The 20,375-nt window shown below is 40.0% G+C and overlaps 3 protein-coding genes across 7 annotated transcripts; 1 reads left to right on the top strand and 2 right to left on the bottom strand.

The window, feature by feature from the left end:
- Window positions 1-726: 726 nt before the first annotated feature.
- Window positions 727-8,734, bottom strand: tmem67 (transmembrane protein 67). Of its 2 annotated transcripts, none has more exons than XM_087172474.1 (28): window positions 8,500-8,734; window positions 7,680-7,768; window positions 7,483-7,573; window positions 7,246-7,345; window positions 6,246-6,309; window positions 6,050-6,121; window positions 5,900-5,962; window positions 5,575-5,729; window positions 5,321-5,429; window positions 5,124-5,210; window positions 4,777-4,842; window positions 4,528-4,681; window positions 4,321-4,438; window positions 4,109-4,214; window positions 3,904-3,960; window positions 3,703-3,801; window positions 3,520-3,618; window positions 3,108-3,194; window positions 2,892-2,991; window positions 2,654-2,793; window positions 2,420-2,560; window positions 2,220-2,300; window positions 2,014-2,130; window positions 1,812-1,928; window positions 1,610-1,717; window positions 1,330-1,432; window positions 1,090-1,232; window positions 727-1,007 (listed from the first exon to the last, which is right to left on the bottom strand). In XM_087172474.1, the coding sequence occupies exons 1-28, from the start codon at window positions 8,702-8,704 to the stop codon at window positions 927-929; spliced, it is 2,952 nt and encodes a 983-aa protein (XP_087028600.1). In that variant the 5' UTR covers window positions 8,705-8,734; the 3' UTR covers window positions 727-926. The 2 variants fall into 2 exon arrangements, with proteins under 2 accessions (XP_087028600.1, XP_087028601.1); XM_087172475.1 differs by having other exon boundaries at window positions 1,610-1,714.
- A 1,966-nt stretch (window positions 8,735-10,700) lies between these two features.
- Window positions 10,701-13,887, top strand: rbm12ba (RNA binding motif protein 12Ba). 3 transcript variants are annotated; one of them, XM_087172471.1, is made up of 2 exons: window positions 10,701-10,757; window positions 11,888-13,887. In XM_087172471.1, the coding sequence occupies exon 2, from the start codon at window positions 11,913-11,915 to the stop codon at window positions 13,683-13,685; it is 1,773 nt and encodes a 590-aa protein (XP_087028597.1). In that variant the 5' UTR covers window positions 10,701-10,757; window positions 11,888-11,912; the 3' UTR covers window positions 13,686-13,887. The 3 variants fall into 3 exon arrangements, with proteins under 3 accessions (XP_087028597.1, XP_023256526.1, XP_023256525.1); XM_023400758.2 differs by lacking the exon at window positions 10,701-10,757 and adding an exon at window positions 10,766-10,941; XM_023400757.2 differs by lacking the exon at window positions 10,701-10,757 and adding an exon at window positions 10,953-11,711.
- Window positions 13,888-14,224: 337 nt separating this feature from the next.
- LOC111650823 (uncharacterized) lies at window positions 14,225-20,206 on the bottom strand. Of its 2 annotated transcripts, none has more exons than XM_087172472.1 (12): window positions 20,120-20,206; window positions 19,775-19,865; window positions 18,268-18,298; window positions 17,094-17,171; window positions 16,865-17,004; window positions 16,648-16,773; window positions 15,968-16,013; window positions 15,804-15,869; window positions 15,299-15,702; window positions 15,071-15,175; window positions 14,689-14,788; window positions 14,225-14,561 (listed from the first exon to the last, which is right to left on the bottom strand). In XM_087172472.1, the coding sequence occupies exons 2-12, from the start codon at window positions 19,847-19,849 to the stop codon at window positions 14,518-14,520; spliced, it is 1,215 nt and encodes a 404-aa protein (XP_087028598.1). In that variant the 5' UTR covers window positions 19,850-19,865; window positions 20,120-20,206; the 3' UTR covers window positions 14,225-14,517. The 2 variants fall into 2 exon arrangements, with proteins under 2 accessions (XP_087028598.1, XP_023256517.1); XM_023400749.2 differs by having other exon boundaries at window positions 20,129-20,200.
- Between the last annotated feature and the right edge of the window lie 169 nt (window positions 20,207-20,375).

The following is a 20,375-nucleotide window of genomic DNA, read 5'->3' as shown; positions in this document are numbered from 1 at the left end:
AAATTATGATCAACCACAAAGAAAACATCTACTTTTTTAAGTGTGCCCTGCCTGAACAGACACAAAAGCCGAAAGGCACAAGAGAATTTATAAATAATGTTCTAACTTGTGACTACAGTAAGCTTGTGATATTCAGTTGTTGAATGAGAGATTGTATTTTATTGTTGTCTGGATATTGCTTATTTGCACAGAATGCTCAATTGACTTGTGCACTTTAACTCTTACATATCGTGGCCATAATGTTGTATTGTCTGTTGATGTCCATATGTGCTATGTGTGCCTTTGTATAGCCCTGCTTCTAAATCAATTTCCCTGTAAGGGACAATAAAGATACTTTTAACTTTGACCTCTGCTCCAAGGTATTGTCTATCATAACATTGATATGCTGATTAAAAAAATAAATAAAACAATATGCAAATATGCTAATATGCAAAATTCAAATATAAATCCATTGCTGCCATGAAACAGTCTTGCTCAGTGCTTTGCAACACTATTCATAATGGCCTAATTTAAACAGAAATGTTAAAGGTAGTTAAGATAATATAAACTATATGGAATAACTGACAGTTGACACATTTTTAGTCTCTCAGTGTATGTTGTTGCACACTTGCAGCACATTCTTTACTTTTTGTTATCATAAGAATTCCATATTTATCATGACAAATTTGGAGAAGTAAGTGTATTGCATTTAAATGACCTCAAAACAAAACACAAAACAAAACTGTCTTAATATCAAAAAACATTTTAATCAATAAAAACATCAAAAACTTTACAAAAATTACGATGTCAACATCATGACACAGCAGTGAAAATACTGTATATGTAAAGAAAAGTACAAAAAAGAGCTGCAGAAGCTGTGAACAGTAAACATTTGAGAGAAATGGGTCTAAACAAAACATAAACTAGCAATTACTCAGCAGGGAATTTTATATCAGAAACCTCTCATCCACCAGAGTCTTGTTGACGAGGTTCTTCCTTCCAAGAAAGTTACGGATCAGGCGGAATAGCTGTAATTAATGAGATGGTTTTCAATATATGCTTTTCTTAGCGTAGTAAGGGCAACATATTATATACACACCATATACTGACCATTTGCTGTATGTATGTAAGCACAGCTGCAAGTACAAAGCTCTGAGATCCAAGGTCGACAACACAGAAGAACAAAGTGTCGAAAATCAGCAGCGTGGCCTCATTTCCATAAAACAGCATGTCACTGAAAGAGTGGGCCTCATCTGAAGAGAGAAATACAGACATTTAGGACATACACATACTGTACCTATATCTAAGCAAATTGAAATTTACAGTTTTTCTAGGCCAAGGGGTCATTACCATTGTAAAAGATACTTTTTTCATTGGGTTCAAGAAACTCCATTCCTATGACCCTCTCAAACACCAGCTTGTCTTTCACTATATAGTCCATGTCAGGGTGGGCCTAAGGTAAATAGGGCGACATGAGAGACAAATGTGTCAGTACAAAATATTTCAGGTCAATGAAAACAACTCATATACTTTACAATCTAACGAGTTTAAGGATATACATTCAGATCAAATCAAACTGGACTGGGTTCATTTTGATTGTGTGAGTTTATTTAAGTGCATTTGTACTAACATGGTCTATAATGGATCCCAGGAAGTGGTTCATGGTGTGGTAGGCTCTGATGTTCTGATCAAATGGGTTTGCCGTTGATGCATCCATCAGCCGTGATGGCCCGTTCTTCTAGAGCACAGGAGACAGTCAGCCAGATAAACTGATTTTCATTTTTTTCGAGAGCTTATAAGAGAGTTACAAAGATGACAGAGAAAGAACACACCCTAGAGAGTGGCTCCCGAATCCTATCATACTGTGACCGCAGACGATTGGTAAGAGACACCTGAAAGGTCTGGACATCTGTGTTGGGTAGTAGCCCCCTTTGCCCACACAGGGACTCCTTCAGACAGAAAAAGACAGAAATCAATAATTCCATAATTATTCTACAGTTACCAAAACAATGTGTAGTCTGTTGGTGTACATACAGCTTCTCTTTTCAGGTTGTTGTTCATTTCCTCCATGTTTGTATCTGCATGGCCATGTACTGAACGCCCATGGATGTAGTAGCCAAAACAACGATGAGATAACAGCAGCACAGAAATCTAGAGAAACAGGGACAAACACACAAACATATGAAAAACATTCCAGACAGATGAACAGTTTAATAGAAATTATGCCCATTGCTACTTACATTACTGATGGAGCAGAGATCTACAAACTGACGGATTTTGTCCTCCACAAAGTGCTCATGAAACACAGTGAAGAAAATCACCTGTAGGAATAAATGATTATCTTTTAAAAGGAGTTCTCCACACTTTCACTGTATATGATGTGAGAGATCAAAGGGAAGTGAGAGAAGGAGGAGATAAGAGTAAATGTTGGCAGTTTTACCTGCAGAAGTCCAATGCAGAGCCACAGTGTGGCTGCCAGACCATAGCGCAACATCAGGCTGTATGAAGGGATGTACGCTTGTGAGGATCGCTGCAAAGTTGGCCAGGGGTCCCTCAGGGCCAGGTTAGAGAAACCCAGCACCTGTACAACACAGGGTGACATACCAGTTATGAGGAATGGGGAAATAACAAAAGTTGCAAAAAAGAACAGTGTATGAGCTGGTGTGAGATGTACTTCAAGGAAGAAGAGCACAGCCATGATCTGAAAGGTTGGGCTGATCTTGCGGATGGTCTGGATCTCGTTCCATTCATTCGCCACAAAGTAGGTCCTCCAGATGCTGACAGGAGAAGGGTCCCGTTTCGTCTCACCAGTAGCTGAAACAGTAGTGAATATGGTGACTGGAATAAAGCAGCTTGATAATTACTTCTTATAAAAACTGCAAAATAAAAGCTCAGAGTAAATATGTTTGTACCTTGCACAGTTCTGCTAGCTTTGCTTCGTGGCCTCTCCCAGTCAATAAAGAATATATCAACTGACACCTGAAGGATCAGCTTGTGGAGAAACTGAACAGCCTGGAGACACAAAAATACACAAAACCATAATCCTTCAACATTCCTAATAGAAGCACACCACCTAGCTTTCAAAAACAGTACTGCTCATTTTTACATCTGTTCCTCAGGTGTCTAACCTTGAGAGCGAAGGCACAACCAATGTACGTCACAAACTGCTCCTCCTGAGCAGGCAGTGGTAACAGCACTGATACAAACTGTTGGGCCTAAACAGACACATACAAAAATGAATCCCAGCAAGCAGCCAACAATAATCACACCTACATCTATGCATTCAAAAAATAGTTGTGGCAAAGAAGGTAAAGGAGGAAAAAGACTTGCCTTTAACGTCTAAAGAGTGCAGAGAGGAAAAAACAATTAAGAATCCATGCAAAGTCAAAAGAAACACAATGGGTTTGGAAAAGCAATAAAGTTTAAAAGGGGTCAAAAGAAAAAGCTACAGCAAGGAGATACTGGTACAAATGTTAAAGACCACACAAGTATAAAAATCATCGATCCTATAAAAGAAAGTCCCAAAGGAATGAGACTAACCTTGTAAAAGATGAGCCAGTAAAGTCCAGTTCCCACGGTGACAGCAAAGAAAACATTGGCCAGATCTCCAGCATAAAACAACAAAAACCTCAGCATTGTCTAAGGCATGAGAAAGAGTGTCTAGCATTACTTCTGAGCTTTACACCAACATATTTAAATTATGACATATTAGAGACACAGTACCTCCACATCAATGAGTGGCGAGGCAATCCTTCTCTTCCAGCTGACTGTCTTCAGCAGAGAGTAAAGCACGGCCATACCACCCATCACACCCAGAGCAGTCTGTGCACACATAAGGCATTAGAAGCCACAGCTGATACTATTTCATTGAGTGCTCTGACATACACAAGAACTTCTCAACATTTCATTCATGCTTCTACTCACATCTGTTTTCATGCGAGCCTCACTCTGATCCATCTCGTACTCCACAGCAAATGTTGTCTGGAAACAGATAAACGAATTTAACAAATAAGGCAACCCATAGCTTGTTTTTTGGATAAGACAGTGACTCATTTAGCCATTTTTGCTCTGATGATCTGAAGGGGTGTGTGTGTGTGTGTGTGTGTGTGTGTGTGTGTAACCTACTCACAGACACAGTTTGTGTATTGATATCCATGATGGGAACATCTTTGTAGGTCACAGTCATTAAAGGGGGAAATACCTGTCCTTCCTGGGTTCGTGGAACCAGCTGAAACCTACCAAACACACATGTTGGATCAAAAACATCACAAAGCAGTTACAAAAATAAAGGTTTCACTTTCTTTATTTTTTATCATGGTGGTGTGCACATTGGAAGCCAACCTAATTTTAACACTGCTGGCTACACGGATGACTTTAGGCAGGGAGCTCTCCTTCTCTCTTCCACTCAGCATGTCGACAAGAAACATACGTCGAGACAGGTACCAGTTCTTCATGCCCTCTGTACAAAGGCAAAATATATTAAAACAACACAGGCGCACATGCACTCACATATGCACATGTACACACTAATAAATAAATAAACTGCACCTTGGTTGATGAACCGTCCATTGTATTGCTGGTTATACACTAGTTGGGGCAGGGGGAGAAGTTTTCTGTTCTCCTCTCCACCAAGTTCCATGAACAAATCATAGAACAGCGGCTCAGGATGGGTACCCCACAGCTCTGCTACTGAGAGGTCACACTGCACACAAACAAACATAGAGCTTATAATACAACTGGGCATTACAAGAGAGTCTGTGCACCATCTGTGAGTTAAAGAAAGGCAGAAACACTCACACTTTCATGGTAAGCGGTTCCAAAGCTGAAGGCTGACTTCTGTCTGGTTGCTGTTTCTGGACATAGCTAAAAGACAGGAGGAGAAGAAGAGAGGTGGTGTGGAGTGATTTATCAGCATCGTATATATTTTATATTTTGTATGAGTCACATGAAAAACTGTATAATTTAGTCTGGCCTGATCACACTGTAAAATATACACGGATACATAACTTGGTATCTGATTTGGCTCTACTGCCAACCTATCAAGGTGAACTAAGAAGTTGTATATACATTCTACTTTATGTTACAATTCTCTTGCATATTCAGACTAATTATCTAATTTCATCATCACCCATTTGACACCTTACCTGGAGATTACCTCCTCCTACTGGTTCCCATCTGAGGAACTCTCCTCTGACATTATAGACAGCAGCATGCAGCTTTATGTCAGTGTTCTGTGAGATAAACAGAATGTCAATTAACAGAACATTTTCTGTACTGTTCTTTATTTGGAGTTATTTCTTTGTAATAACAAAGATATAAGTGAAAATGGTTTATCTGTTACCTTCTTTTTTCCTCTGAAACTGAATCCAATAGGAACTGGGTCAGTCTGAAGCACTCGACTGGCCAGTCCTGGCTCGTCCCCATAGTAAAGCCATGGTAGATTAGCTCTCCTGGAGACAGTGTAATCAAAGTACTTCATGTCTACTCAGGGTGAAACTAAATTGCAGTATAGAGGATTGAAACCCTTTTTGTTTCATTCCAAATTAGCCAAGATAGCACAGTATTATACATATATGTAATGATAGTGTTTATTACCAATAGGAAATGTCTTGAGTTGAGCTTGCAGCAGCCCTTGATCTGAAAATGGAGTTAAAGAGACCACAGGCATCGGCGGACACACCGCTCAAGGAGTGCATGTTCATCACACACATGTTCCCAAGAGCCTGGCATGCCGTCAGGTTGGAGAAGACCTGTAACCACGCAACATATTTTCACAAAACAACTAATCACACACATAATGCCTCAGAATAATCCTAATACCCCCTAATAAAACCATGGCACATCCGTCATTATGTGCTACAGTCTCACTTCTCAGCATATTCCACTTGATTTAAAGGTGAAAAAAGAGACGTAGAATTACAAGGCAGGCTGCAGCTGATGAGTAGAGGTTTTTCACAAACCAGGCAGACTGGACACTGAACTTCTGCAAGGTGAACAGAACAAAATACAAATTAGATTATATCAGAATGGACAAAAATAAAATGAGTAAGTGAGAGAGAAGGAGACTCACCAACTGAGCATAGTTGACACTGGGATTCACATTGGTGGAGAAGGTGCCTGAAGGGAAACATAATCCTCCTGCCTGGAAAAACAATAGATGAACCATTGATGATACATGTTCCGTTCAGTGAGACTGTTATTGAATGGTGTGTGTGTGTGTACGATGTTTAAGAGGGTACTGTGGGAAGGGGGTTGGCTGAACTCACCAGGACATTAGGAGTATTACACTGACAAGAGGTGTTTATGAAGGAAGCCTGACATCTCTTACACCTGAAAGACAATTTTGGAGACTGTTCCATCTCTCACATAGTTTACAAAGAAAACCTGTACTCAAGTCAGCTTTTCTTCTCACACTGTGTCAGAGGTGCCAAGAGAGAGTAAGGCATGGAAACATAGAACAAATAATGTCCTGGCAATAATGAGGGTTATGGGCTAGTGCTTATGTGAGACACAAAGGAATTGAGACAGGTATGACAGGTGGAACAACAATAAGTCAGTGCTCAAAATGAGAAGGAGACAACACTGCCAAATTATCTATTACAGGAATTTAAAAAATGTTCATCAAGTGGCCAAATTCTCTCAACAACTTTTGACCTTCAGTCCATATCTTATTAGAGGATTCTGCACTGCTTTAACTTGCTGAGCTGTGAGTTTGCTGTATAGGGGCTCTTATCTATTAGACATGATAACACCTTAAAGGGGACCATTCAATCTTCTTAAAGTGTTGTTAACAAGACCACCATTGGTTTGATTTTTGAACATATTTATTAGCATAAAGATAATCATCAATATTCAAAATTGTAAAATCCATATTACTCCCTTCCAAACTTGTTTGTGACTGCTATGCTACACTGATACATATTGATATTATTGATACTGTAACTTTTAATATATAAATATAACAAATGTCACAGAACAGTACTATAAATTGATTTGTACTGTCTATACTTTTACTAGCTTTATTCATTATATCCTGATGATCTTCTCTTATGTTCAGAGTATGAAATATGGATATTTCAGGTAGAAAGTTGCATCATAAAACAAAAATATTTTTCATACATTTACTGTTCCCATTATAAAATTTTTAAAAGGTATAACCTCAGATGCCGTGGTCAACTTCTTGAGTGTGAATCTTTATGAAACAGCTGAATATATTGTGTATAGTGTTAATATATAGTGTTTACATTGTATGGTAATGATTAGTACCTGTCTCCATTGCTGTTTGGTACAGAGAAAGCGGGGCTGTTTCCATTACACGTTTCACACCTGGCCTCAACCAAAAGATTTCCATTGACATCTCTCTCCACTGGAAAAAAACAGGTCATATTAAGCCATATACACAATTATCCACACCGTTGCCTAATTGTGGTTATTCAACATTAATGACTGTTTGTTAAATGCATACTTGCAATTCCTAAATTAGTCCTGTCATTAGTCACTTACCCAGGACATCGCCTTTTGGGCACTTGCACTTCCCCTCATCAATGAGACTGCCTGGACAGCGGATACACCCAAACCCATCTTTTGTTACTGCCTGTAAAAAAAGACAGCTCGTCAAGAAAGCATCATAATAAATAAAGTTAGAAAGTGTGTAGGGAGTGTGACAGCAAATAAAGATATTAAAGGTAAACTCTACATACAGGCTTGTCAGTGGGACATTGCTGACAAGTAAGAGATGTCTTGTCAGTGGTGAGACTTTGGTACCCAGTTTTGCAAGTACAGCTCAGTCCTGCAAAAGGAAGGAAGTCAAAACACAGTTAAAGTTCACACAGGATGATGTGTGTTTCTTCCTAATAGCAATAAAAACTCAGTCACTCCCATGAGGATGTAACCCACACAGTGAAGTCACCTTTTAACATCTGAAACCAGTTCCTAAGCTCAGTTTGAACGTTTGGTACAACTATTGTTAAAATATCTGACCTGACATTGTAAGTGCTGTTTTTATATGAGATCAGAGAGTATAGGTAATGAGACACTTTTTGCAGTAGAGCCTCACAGATAAATAACGTGTAATGCAGCTCCTTCTGTCAATTAGGATCATCCTAACTTTTCATATAAGCCATTCATATAATGGTGAGTGAGGAATTTATCACCTGGGAAAAAACGCAGTGCGCTGTGATACATAGGATCAAGAGGCATGGGAAATGCTATCATTATCATAATATATAATATCATCGATATTATAATACTCCATGATAATCCAAACAGCACAGTTTTAGGGGAAACTGCCCTTTAAAGATTTTCTTAACATTTACTCTGGTTCTGAACCGATCTCTGTATTATCTGCCATTTGTACCTAGCTAACTGTTACCCAGCTCATTGTGGCTTCTCTGCGTCGTGTACGGTTGACCACACAAAAGACGAAGTTAATTTGTTTAAAAGTAAGACTAATAACACTTTTTGTCGACAAAAGTATCGTCTATGAATCAACTCTTGTGATGTGGTGTGATGTTAACCGACCTGTTGTGCTCCGTCGCTGATTTGGACCGCACCTCACACACGACAAACTCGAGATATCGAAAAATTCTTCCACACCACACTCTGAAGGAGCCTTAAAGGGTATAACAAACAGCTGACAGTGAAGTAAATCTATGTATGTTAAAAGAATTAACGTTAAAGGCACTTTGTGTCTGTTAACAACAAATGGTAGCGTCCCCGTCGCCATGGTAAACAACGGTCTTCCCTCTTACCCACAATCCTTTTCATTCAGCGTGATGACGTTACGAACAAATGTATGTCTGCGTCGCAACCCCCCCCCCTAAAAAAAAAAAAAAAAAAAAAACTGTAAATATCTAAATAAACATTAATACTCATAAATGAAAATAAGGAAAATAACAATTGAGAGGTGACAGTGAAATTTAACCAATTTCTGTAATTAGTGAACTTCAGGAGATGCTTTTGCATGACTGAAAGACCTTTTTAATAAAACACAACGGGAGCTAATTTCTGTGTAATGTTAGGGATTATAAAAATAAAATAACCATGGTAAATTGAATTTATGAGATACCACGTCTGATTCTATAATCCTGGCACCCACACAGGTGCTTTCATTTAGTTTTTTAGTCTTCATTTAGTTTTCCTGATTAGACCTTGTCTGTGGCCTGCCAAATGAAAGACACAGGAGGACAGGAAATGTTATAATGAATCACAGTTAATTTTCAAACAAAGAGTAAAAGTACAAATCTGACATCCAAAGGGTCTACAGAACCAGAATCTTTTCTCCAACATGTTAATTTAATTCTCTCACTCCATGGTCCCCCTAGAGGGATGCAACATTATTTAGCACACAGTTTTGCCTGACTGGTCTAATTCTAAAATATTGCTGAGTCACCACTATAGCGGTTGCTATGAAAAAATCTTATCTAAGTTTCCACCTGCACACTGGTACAATAGTGTACTTGTTTCTATTCCCCCTAGCTAACCTTGAAAGATAACAAATTTGCTCACCTCAAGCTAATAAGAATCTAAAGGCCAGGATGATCTCTCTCCTCCACTCTGTGCACACTTATGATTAAATGTACCACTTCTGTCTAACTATAGTAATATGTTGGTCACACGAATATCACAGTTTCCTTCAACACAGACCTCACATAAATTCCAGCATATCTCTCCCCACGGTCAACCTGAGCAGAAGTCTAATTAGCCACAGTAAGTGAAAACACCTGTGTGGATGTGCAGTGCCTAGTGCGCTAATTCCCATAAGGATACCAGTGCTTGCAAATTCATGTGCACTTACATACAAACATGTAGGTCTATGGCTCAATGCTTTAAAACCCTAAGCAGTCTTTGTTGGGAGGCATATAAAGTAAGCATATTATATCCTTTAGAGCAATATGCCTTTTTCAGCATACATTTTGACTTGTCATAGCAGGAAAAGCACAGGGAGCTATGACTAAAAACAATGTTTGTGTCCCATAACAGTGTGACATTGAGACAGCATGCACAATGCCATGACTCTGAAACTGAAAGAGCTAAGTGGAATTCAGCCATCATTGATTTTATTATTTGCACCAGGGCTTGTGACATGTCAAAATGTCTTCTGTGAAAAAGGAGGTAAATGACACAGTCCCTGCAGATGGCGGAACGACGCCAGGGAATTCATGATTAGATATCACTGCACCTAAAGCATTACAAATCCAACCAGAGAACACCTTTCCACATAGCTGTGTGCTCCCTATTTATCAACAATTCCACCTGTGACCAGAAACTATGCCTCCCTTTGTCATGATGACAATAGAAAGCAGATACGCAACACGACAGATGGGCATCTTGGAGCAGAGTGATATGTAAAGTAGATAAAAAGATGACTTCAAGTAAGATATTTGAGAACATGACTGGGAGGATGAGAGGAGATATAAATAGAGTACCCTTTTGCGGCAAAGGCAAAAGTTGCAAAAGCATATTCATGTAGTTACAAAAATGTTAGTTAAACAGAATATATAATCTTTCTTGAGGTAAGTGAATAATCTTTTTTTTTTAGAAGAGGAGCATTTTTAAACTGTGCAGTCTGTAGAAAATTCCATCTTTGTAATGAAACAACTGCTTATTTTATTTTGGGTTATCTGAGGCCATCACAGAATGTGAGTCAGAGGGGACTTTTGGCAGGAAACCATCTGCCATGGCCTTGCAGCTATATCTGACTCACTTCCTGACAAAGGAGGGTAGTATATTTGCATAGTCCTCCAGGGAGAGAGAACCATGCACTTTAATGATATCAAGTAAGTAAGTAAGATTTTAAAATGCAAATATTTAAATGAAAATGAGTTCAGAGGAATGGAAGAGACCAAAACCGGTGTATTAGAAGTGTTACAAAGCCAGTTGGACTTTTTCCATCAATGTGTGTGGATCACTGACTGTGACCAGGGGTACATGAAGAAGCTGTGAGACCAGCATACTGTCTGGGTAAGAGGGCTAAGGAAAAAACCTTTACTCTGCTTAAAATCTATTCACCATTCATTGCTCAATTTTTTTGAATTGTTTAACCACAGTCCTTTTTTGGCTGAGGATTGTGGTCAGTTTTTGGCTCATGGATCTAGCTCTTGTTGGCTGAAGAATTTTGGCTTTTTATGGTGATTCTCTTCCTTACTTTTTGTTTTCTCTCATAATGTTTTTGTTTAATCTGAAGGTTACATTATGTTTATTGTGTTGAAAAATCACATTTTTGTAGAGAGGGATAAAAAAATTCAACTGTTGCTGAAAACATGAGGGGTTGGGTATAAAGGTTTTTAATAGATAAGACAGTGGACGAATGACAGCGCAATACAAATGTATGTAAACCAGAATGTCCTTGCTGGCACAGATAGGATACAGTAGATTCCATGTGTAGGTTTTTAGTGCAGAGCTGATTACTGAAGGGATCGACATTAAATGCAGTTGAAACCAGAAAAATTGAACAGGAGTTACCGTACAGATGTCCTGCGTGTAGCTCACACTCCGGTCCATCAGGGGGCGGTAATGCACCTCCATCACATTCCAGAGCCAGTGAACAAAGAAGGAGGGAAAGTGCGCACTCTGAGCGTGGGAAGATAAAGACGGAGAACAATAAGAAGAGTGCGAGCAGCGAGATGTGATCCAAACTTTCTGTATGTATCAGAGCGAATTTGAGACAGTGCGACAGCAACAACACCGCTCGCATAAAAAAACCCACCATTTATACTTTTTTGCCAGCTGTGGTGAGTGTTTGCACGTGTTTTATTGAGACAGAAAACTTTTCTTTCTATTTTTCCTCTTTCCTTTTCAGTCCTCCTGCACGCCGTTTTTCTAGCTGAATATCCTGTTTAGCCTCATTCTAAATGTAACCCTGCTGTTATTGCTTTTTTTTTTACCTCATGTTTTCCTCAATTTTCAGAAACCACCTGGCCTGATATGACAAAATGACAGTAATCCTGCGATTACAAGGCCTTGATGTGAAAGCAAGTACAGAAGATATAAGGAAATTCTTTGAAAGTTTTCACATACCTGATGGTGGAGTGTACATAGTGGGGGGGAGTCTCAGAGAAGCTTTTATTGCATTTACCACTGAAAGAGATGCTCGGCTTGCCATGCGGCACAATGATAGTTTCCTGAAAGGGTCTAAGGTGACTTTACACATAAGCAGCATGGCAGAACTGGAGCACAAATTAAAGACACTGATAAAAAAGAAGAAAGCCTCCCCCACCCAGCTGACTGCCAAGAGTCAGCCAAGTCCAGATGTAAATCTGCCATCTTTGAATGCATTGCCTCATGATCACAATAATGCAAATCCATCACCTACTACTGCACGGCCAGTTGATCCCCGCACTGCAAATTTGCCACAGCCTCCTTATCCCAAAAAGTCTTCTGCAAATCTGCACATTTCAGCTGTGAACTCACTTGATTCCAATACTGCCTTTCTTCTTGGGATTTGTACTGTCCTTCAAGGACTCCAGTCATCCCATCAAAGAGAAAACAATGAGGCAGGGCCAAGAGTTGATTTCCCCAAGGCTGATAGCACAGTTGAATTTTCCGATGTGGTGAGGACACCAGAGCTAACTCTGAACTCAGAGCCTGGCTATGTCAGGCTCTTTGGTCTGCCAGCCTCAGCTACAAAAGAAGACATCTGCCATTTTTTCAGAGAGTTGACGGTACAGGAAGCCATAGTGAATGTGAAGTTGGGTCTTCGCCATTGCTGCCTTGTGAAGTTTGCAAACACGCAGGATGCATGTGATGCTCTTCATTTCAACCAACAGTCACTGGGCAACAGCTGTGTGGAGGTACGTGGAGCAACTGAGAAGATGTGGACCAGTGCCCTGCAAGAATGTGAAAGTGCGCTTGGTGATGAGGAGAGTGTGAAACCCTACAAAAACCCTCTTAGGGAAACTGCAAACGACAAACAAAAATCTGCTTCTGCACTGCGGATGAAGAGGCGATCTGTCAACCGATTACCATGTAAATCACCAAAGAAGCCAAGACCAGAGTATGACTCAGCAACTACCTTTTCACCGAGTATGGAGTACATTGTCATGGTCAGTAATCTACCCAAAAAGATGACCAAGACTGAAATAAAAGAATTGTTTGGATGTCCAAACATTGTACACAAAAATGTACTCCATTTGCTTGACAAGGAAGGCAACAGAACAGACACAGCTTTTCTTATTTTTAACTGCATTGAGGACTATGAATATGCAATGAATCTCAGTGGGTGCCATGTTGGCTCTGACACCATTAAGGTATCATCAATCACTAAGAAGCTGATGAGGGACATGATGGCCAAAACACATCCCATTAGGCTTAAGCATCATCTGAAGATGGACACAAAGAAGAAACCAAATGGAAAGAGGAAATCAGGTCCAGTTGGGACATCAGAAGAGAAACCAAACATGAACCCAGACTCAGCTGTTCAGGCGTGCCTGTTTGTTAGAAACATGCCTGGAAATGTGCAGAAGTGTCAAATAAAAAATCTTTTCAACAAATACAAACTGAAGGAGGATAATATCATCTTGCTCCGTGACAGTGGTGGCAGGAGTACTGGTGAGGCTGTGGTTAAGTTTAAGTCACAGAAGCATGCGGCTCTGGCTCATGGGCTCCATGGACAGGACTTCCTGGGGACAGAAGTACTTCTTACCCGCATAAATGTGAAGCAGATGGAGGACATCTTGGCAAGAAGCGGTGGGGAAATTGAACATTAATTCTCCAATGCAGACACCGTGGCCAAAGCGTCATTTTGAGATCTTCATTTTATCTTGGAAAAAGTTTGTTTTCCATCCAAGATGTTTAACTGCATCGACCTGCTGACTTACTAAATGTAATTATGTTCTGTTATAACCGTTAATGACTTCATATTCTCTCTGTGAATATTCTGTTCATTTTTTAAATAAATATTTAAAACACTGTTGTATGGCTCATTCATTAACCCAAGAGCACTTAAGGGCAAAATCCCACTGATGTAGTTGTATATGGCTGTATCTCTGCATCCAGTGTTGGAACAGGACTCATGTTGAAACTGCAGCAGATATCAAAGGACAGGAGGGAATTAACCTCAGCCATACACCCAGGAGTCCACTGACACTTCCTCCAGCAGGAGAGTTTTCTTACGTCAAACATTTCTGGAAGTCCATAACCTACTGAAGCATCCCCCATTCTTGTCTATGCAGCACAGGAACTGAAGAACATGTTGAAAGAAATAGTCTTTTGATTGAATGGATTTCACATTTCAAAACACACAGCATTTTATACACGACTTTTAATAGAACTGGACCATGGGAAACGAACAATTGTCATACACTGAAATGATCAGTTAAAGCTGCTCAAAACATGCACATTTTGTGTAAAACTTTACAACTTATGAATCATACCATATTCTATAGTCAGAAAACATTTCAAAAATACTACTAGGTAGCAACAGAAAAAAAAACCTGCCTAAAAGCATAAAAACCAAATTTTCTAACTCTTGGATGTCATAACTGATGCACACAGAACATAGAGTTGAGAAGACTGAGGTGTCACGTCATCTTCTGATTGTCATTTATAATACCTGGGTGGAACATCTGAGTACCTGGATGGACCTACAGAGAGACATGCCAGAAACGGATTAAAAAGGGTATAGTTAAGAAATACGCTCTACTCACATTTTGAGTTCAAAGTTATTTAAAATATGAACAACAGGAACGTGAACACTTGATGGTTGTTTACCTGAGAGACTACTTGAGTATCGGTCACTACTGCTTGACAACCTGGAAGGTGTTGAGGAGAAACTTGAAGAGCTCATTGATAAGCTGTTCAGACTAGAGCCCTGAGGAAGAAATTAAGACAGAAAATTTTGTAGGAGACAATGCACATGCACACAAGTTCCTAGAGGAAAAATCTAGACACATGCAAATATGGTTTTGCTCATATTGTTTTCAGATATTAAATAGCAGGTGCTGAAATTGTCAGACTCAAAGTGATTGATACTATGTAGAAAATATTCTAATAAAACATGGTAGGCTAGATCAGCTAGATCAGATCTAATGACTGCTCTTGAATTTAAAACAGAATATTAAAAATTTCAGAACACAGGGGTTTTCTTACATACCGCTGATACACTTCTCAGTCTGTACTCCATTAGCACATCTGTTAGTTTCTGAGTCACCTTCAGCACCAGCTGTGCGTCATTCTCATTCTCTATCCGGAAAGTATCCTAAAAAAAAAAAATATTTGTGAAGTTGCTGTAAGTTTGAACATAAATAACAGTAAGTTAACATCATAACTAACACTTTTCTCAAGTTGGGGAAGAAACTATTGTGAGAAACGAGACACATACCAGGTAAGTGAGCAGTGTATTAGGAAGGTTGCTACTTTCTGGAGCTGCTCCCATTAAGCCTGGCCTATCCAGTGGCTTGTCCATTGGTCTGTCCATTAAGCCACTCCCCATTTGGCTGCCTCTGTACTGGTCAGGATACACTCTACCTGGGTTCTCCTCCAGCAGTCCACTCCTTCCATATCCATCTCTTCCACCAACTGGTCCAAACCCTTCTCCACTCCTAGCTGGGCGATGGCCCATACCATCTGGGAAAGGTCTCCGTTCCATACCAGGATCAGGGAAATCTTGCCTGGCCGAGTACCCTCCAAAACCAGGCTCCCCATATTCTCCCACTGGGTAGTCGGAGAGAAGACCAACCTGGGGAGGAAACTCCCCTTGAAACCTCGGGTCAGAAAACCTGGGAACTGCAAGAGAGGTGTGTTCATTAGATTCAAATTCACATGCGACATATTAGAATAAGGGCTTATATGCACACTATTACCCAGAATATTTCAAAAATACTTACCAAAGGATGGTCCCTTTAGTCCCATCCCCGGAGGTGGCGGAGGCATAACCTTAGGAGTAGCAGAACCTGTGAGACAGGAAAGGACACAGACACATACACAACTCAAAAAAGCAACCAACAGAAAATCTGCTATTACTAAAGTAAGTCATAGCAGAGTAACTCACGGAGTCCTTTGAAAGCAGGTACTTCACAGGGCTCCTTCAGGATAACCTAAAAACAACAGTAACATAAAAATATCAAATCTGCAATCATGATGTACAAAATATGTAAATACACATCTCAAATATAAAAATGGATGTTCTTTGGTATTGAATATACATTTTTTTAACTTCCTGAATCCTAAGGAAGGCCAGACTTGATTAACTGAAATGATTAATGCTCAGGGCGCCTCGGTGGCTCACCTGGTGGAGCGCGTACCACATGGACCCTCACTATCTCTCCCTGACTGCCTCTCACTGTACAATCAAATAAAGGCAAAAACACCCAATGTAACAATAAAAAAAAAAGATTAATGCGCTGATTGGAGTTGTGAACTCCTGCCTCATAGAAGTATAAATCAAGCTTGTTTAATGTTTTTGCTTAGGCTTAAAGTTCATTGACATTGCACTTAAACTTCTCAGTTTTAAAACGGACCTCCTGGATTGTATTTCATCTTCTCACCATTACCATTTTGCAACATCCCCAATCCAAAAAAACCCTTCTGTTTTTAAATGTAGTGCTATTCTGGGTCTGACTATCCCAAAACACTGCCATGACACAAAATTACATGTCCACTGATCATTATAGCAGAGAAAGTCTCGTCAGTATCAGAATGTTTTTTGACACAGAAGAGTCTGACACTCACCTTGATTTGTCCCCTCCCCTCTGATTTCTCCACCTCAGCAGCAATGTCTTTAATGGTCTTCCTTACAGCAGGGTCTTTGATGGCTTCTTCCTCTTCACAGGTGACCTTGTCAGGGTGGACCTTTTTCTGTGTACAAGGTAGACAAAAAATTTAAATATCACAAATAATTTTGCAATATCACATCTTTGCCACAAACTAAGAAACCAACAATACTCACCAAGTATCTGAAGCTGTGTTTCCAGCCTTTCACATGAGCAACCATATCATGCTGCATGCGGTACACGGCACAGAGTTTGCACTGGTAATGTGGTGGGACAGATTTACTGGGGCTGCGGTACTCCCACACATACTGAAGACCTGCAGATGTGACGATTATTGATTATGCATTTCAATATAGGAACGAAAGGAAATGAGGTAGATGTGAGGGAAATAGCCCTTCTGCTTACCAATGACACACTCTGTGACCCCCTTCAACTGTTTGCTGAGACAGGGCACGGTCTGGATAGATGTCCCTTTCGTGAACACTGGGAAAACACAACACAAAGCAAGCCTAAATGATGGTCTACAACTGAGAAACAAGTGAGACAACAAGGTTCATCTCCAACAAACTAGTTCAGCGAGCCACTTCTGTTATAAATTTCTGGGGAGAAACCTGTAAACAGAATAGTCTCTGCAAAGCAGATAGAAAGTGTGTTGTGTTCTTACACTACTAGCAGTGTCTGATGGCCAATATATTTTACTGTCTTTATTAATTGAGCCACCATTACAAACCCAAACTCCTCATGTGTGCTTTTGTAGGCTGGGGGAAGAAGGGGAGCAGCAGTTCTCAGCTAACCCCCCGCCCCATTTAGGCCCGAAATGGGCTGCAGCACACCAGCTCCTCTGCTGCATTGCTTCTCATGTGCTCAGCCACAGATGTATCACTTCTGTGTTGCACTGATGCAGTCCAGCTGCGAACATATGGTAAAAAAACATATGGTAAAAAAAAAAAAAAACCTGCATAATTTAAAATACTTTGGTAAGCAGGTAAGGTTTACTCAGATTAAGGAATAATGTAATACAACACATTATCACCCAAGCCAGTGTAGCACAGGCAACTGAATAAAAAAAGGAATGCTGCATCCAGCAGTGTTAAAAATGTTTTATGGAGAAAATATAGTGTTAACACAACCATCACTGCACAAAAAGTGCATTAAAACTTCATCAGCAAGCATTGCAGATGTATGGTTGCATTACTATATGTCCCGCAGTTTTAAGACCATGTGAATCACTAGGGACTAATGGAGCTTATGGTGCTGGTCTTTAATGTAGCAACACCTTAGGAGAATGGGTTGACATTTCTAAAATTGTTCAGTATATTTTTAAAACCACCTAAATGTTGAAAATTGGATTTTCTCAATAGGACACTTGTGGAAAATGTTTTGCAAGATTATTTCTGCAGTGGCAAACACTGATTTCCAAAGACCATAACCATGGATGGCACCACAACATCCCCATCTCTGAGAGTGTGAGTCTCTAAGAGTGGTGAACATGCCACCGCCCATGACATGAAGCAGGGAAATCAAGATCTCAAGCTTCAACTCTCAGCACTGGCAGGAGGACTGTGTGTGCAGGACTTACCTATATCAGCAGAATGCTGCGGCTGCTTTCTCTGTCAAAGAAGGGAATAAACCCACATGAAGGAGAGAGACACATACAGGCATTAGTGATAGGATGACACTGCGCAGAGGACTGAACTCCTCGTCCATGTCCGCCACACTATAAATGCCATACAGCCATCATTTTCCTTATTCTCCATGACCCCTGCATCAAGCAGTGGCAGTCACAGACAAAAGTGTATAATAGGTTTTTAAAAGTTGTAGTCTGGATTGGTCTAAATTCTCATAAAATGAGAATGTAGAACAGCAACAGTTAATTACTTGTTTAATAGGGAAGAAAGCTAAATAGTTGATACACTGAATGAAGGAGAAAACACACAGTTCAATGTGCAAACATATCTACAGTGGTCACAATTAAGAAAACTGAGATCAAGACCTCAGTAATTCTCCCAAAAAAATGAAGCTGAAACGTTTCACCAAGTCTACCACTGTGTGCTGTGGCCTTAGACACAGTGTGGTGTGTTTGGGAGCCCTGAATCTAAGTTTGACAAATGAAATCAGCAAACACAAACAATGAGATAATATTGTTATTTAGATAACATTCACCCTCCTTTTGGGAAGAACAAAGAGGAGAATGATGTCACTTTGAATCATAAGCTTTATAAAAATATGGAGATTTTGACGTGGCAACTACTAGGGCTGGGGGCACCTGTCGAACAAGACCATACGCTCCCAAACATACCCTTTCTTGCAGTAGACGAGTGGAGACAGTAGACAGAAACAAGTTGCTAATCACAAGGGGAATTCAAATGGTGCATGTAGCTCATACATGTAAATTATCTGAACTGAAATTAAGAGTCCCTTGTGTATTTTACCTCGAATTTCATTGGTGTGTATCAATCACTGCAGTGATACTATTTCGCAGCCAATTTACATATTATCCAACAATGCAAGTAACTGCTTTTAATACAAACAAGGAGACCTGCTAAACATAGGGTCTTTTTGGTTTTGAGCATGACAAAACTCAGAAATAAAAACTGAGTAGTATGCCATTAGATATTGGTTCAGAGAACCAAGTCCACATCAAACATAAAGCTCAATGTCAAGTTTAAAGAGTGGTGATACAGTTTCAGAACAACAAAGAAATGCTTGCAGCCAAAGAGTTGGTGCCAAGAAATACCTTTAAAACACAACAGCGCTAACAGGCTGCAATTGAAAGGCCCAGACCACTGAGTTGGGCCTTCAAAAGCCAAAGTGCAAATACAACCAAGCCTGAGAGCACAAAGGCTGGCATCAAAGTCCACCTGCCAAGGACTGCTGCCACCTGGCTCCACATCAGGCATCACATCAGCCAGTGAACAATATAAATAACAAGAAAAGATGGGAAAGAAATCACAGGTTTCCTTCTTGAGCGACCAGCATCACACGTGTGAGGGATTACAAGTGATATGATTTTAATGTATTACTCGTGATGTTTTAAGAGTGCATGGTCTAATACAGTGTTGGTACAGCCTCGCTGTGAGATTTACCCTGGGATTCCTCCGTTGGGTCTGCTGCGGCCCATTCTTTGGTGGAGGCTGGTTCGCTGAAGCCTGAGCCTCCATATCCTCAGTTTCACCTCTATGGGACAAAGACGGTGCAACAATAAAAACATAGTTCACACACCAGTCATTATACGTGAAGACACAAACACGCTGTCATTAGTGGGTTAGCAGTTTGTTTTACATGCGTTTCGTTTCGTCTCAGGCCCAGCCGAGCTTAACTTTAGACGACTTTTTTGACACTACGCTACCTGTCAGAAATGTCGAAGCAAGTCCAAACACCTAATAACGTGAGTATCTCCACTAGCAAAAAAAAAAAAAAGATAATATTACCTAACTTACCCGGGATATTTTAATAAAAACTGTAAACTCTTGGCAGCACAAGGTCGGGAGGATGTGTTAACTAGGATGTACAAACACAATACCGAAAGCAGCTTCGGGAGTGTGGACAGCGGCGCTTTCGCCAGTTTAAAAAAGGCCGACTAGTTCTCCGCTTTTCAAACAGGTAATATAAAAAAATTTTAAAAAGTTTGATTTAAACGTTATTTAAATACACTCCCTGTATAAAACGGAACCAAAATTAGTTACA

This window comes from Seriola lalandi, unplaced genomic scaffold, assembly GCF_002814215.2.
Source record: "Seriola lalandi dorsalis isolate HSWRI2012SDOR001 ecotype SW California unplaced genomic scaffold, Sedor1 jcf7180002052955, whole genome shotgun sequence".
Taxonomy (NCBI): domain Eukaryota; kingdom Metazoa; phylum Chordata; class Actinopteri; order Carangiformes; family Carangidae; genus Seriola; species Seriola lalandi.
Note: the sequence above shows the minus strand (reverse complement) of the source record. Positions and strands in the feature narration are given on the sequence as shown.

Bases quoted from the DNA above. Each gene is read 5' to 3' on its own strand.
- tmem67 (XM_087172474.1), bottom strand. From the start codon at position 8,704: ATGGCGACGGGGACGCTACCATTTGTTGTTAACAGACACAAAGTGCCT. The intron at 3,195-3,519 runs GTTAGTCTCATT...GTGTCTGTTTAG, and splicing joins ACTGGCTCATCTTTTACAAG to GCCCAACAGTTTGTATCAGT. The intron at 1,718-1,811 runs GTGTGTTCTTTC...CCTGTGCTCTAG, and splicing joins TTCGGGAGCCACTCTCTAGG to AAGAACGGGCCATCACGGCT.
- rbm12ba (XM_087172471.1), top strand. From the start codon at position 11,913: ATGACAGTAATCCTGCGATTACAAGGCCTTGATGTGAAAGCAAGTACA.
- LOC111650823 (XM_087172472.1), bottom strand. From the start codon at position 19,849: ATGGAGGCTCAGGCTTCAGCGAACCAGCCTCCACCAAAGAATGGGCCG. The intron at 17,172-18,267 runs GTAAGTCCTGCA...GTGTTTTCCCAG, and splicing joins GCAGCATTCTGCTGATATAG to TGTTCACGAAAGGGACATCT. The intron at 17,005-17,093 runs GTAAGCAGAAGG...TCACATCTGCAG, and splicing joins GGTCACAGAGTGTGTCATTG to GTCTTCAGTATGTGTGGGAG.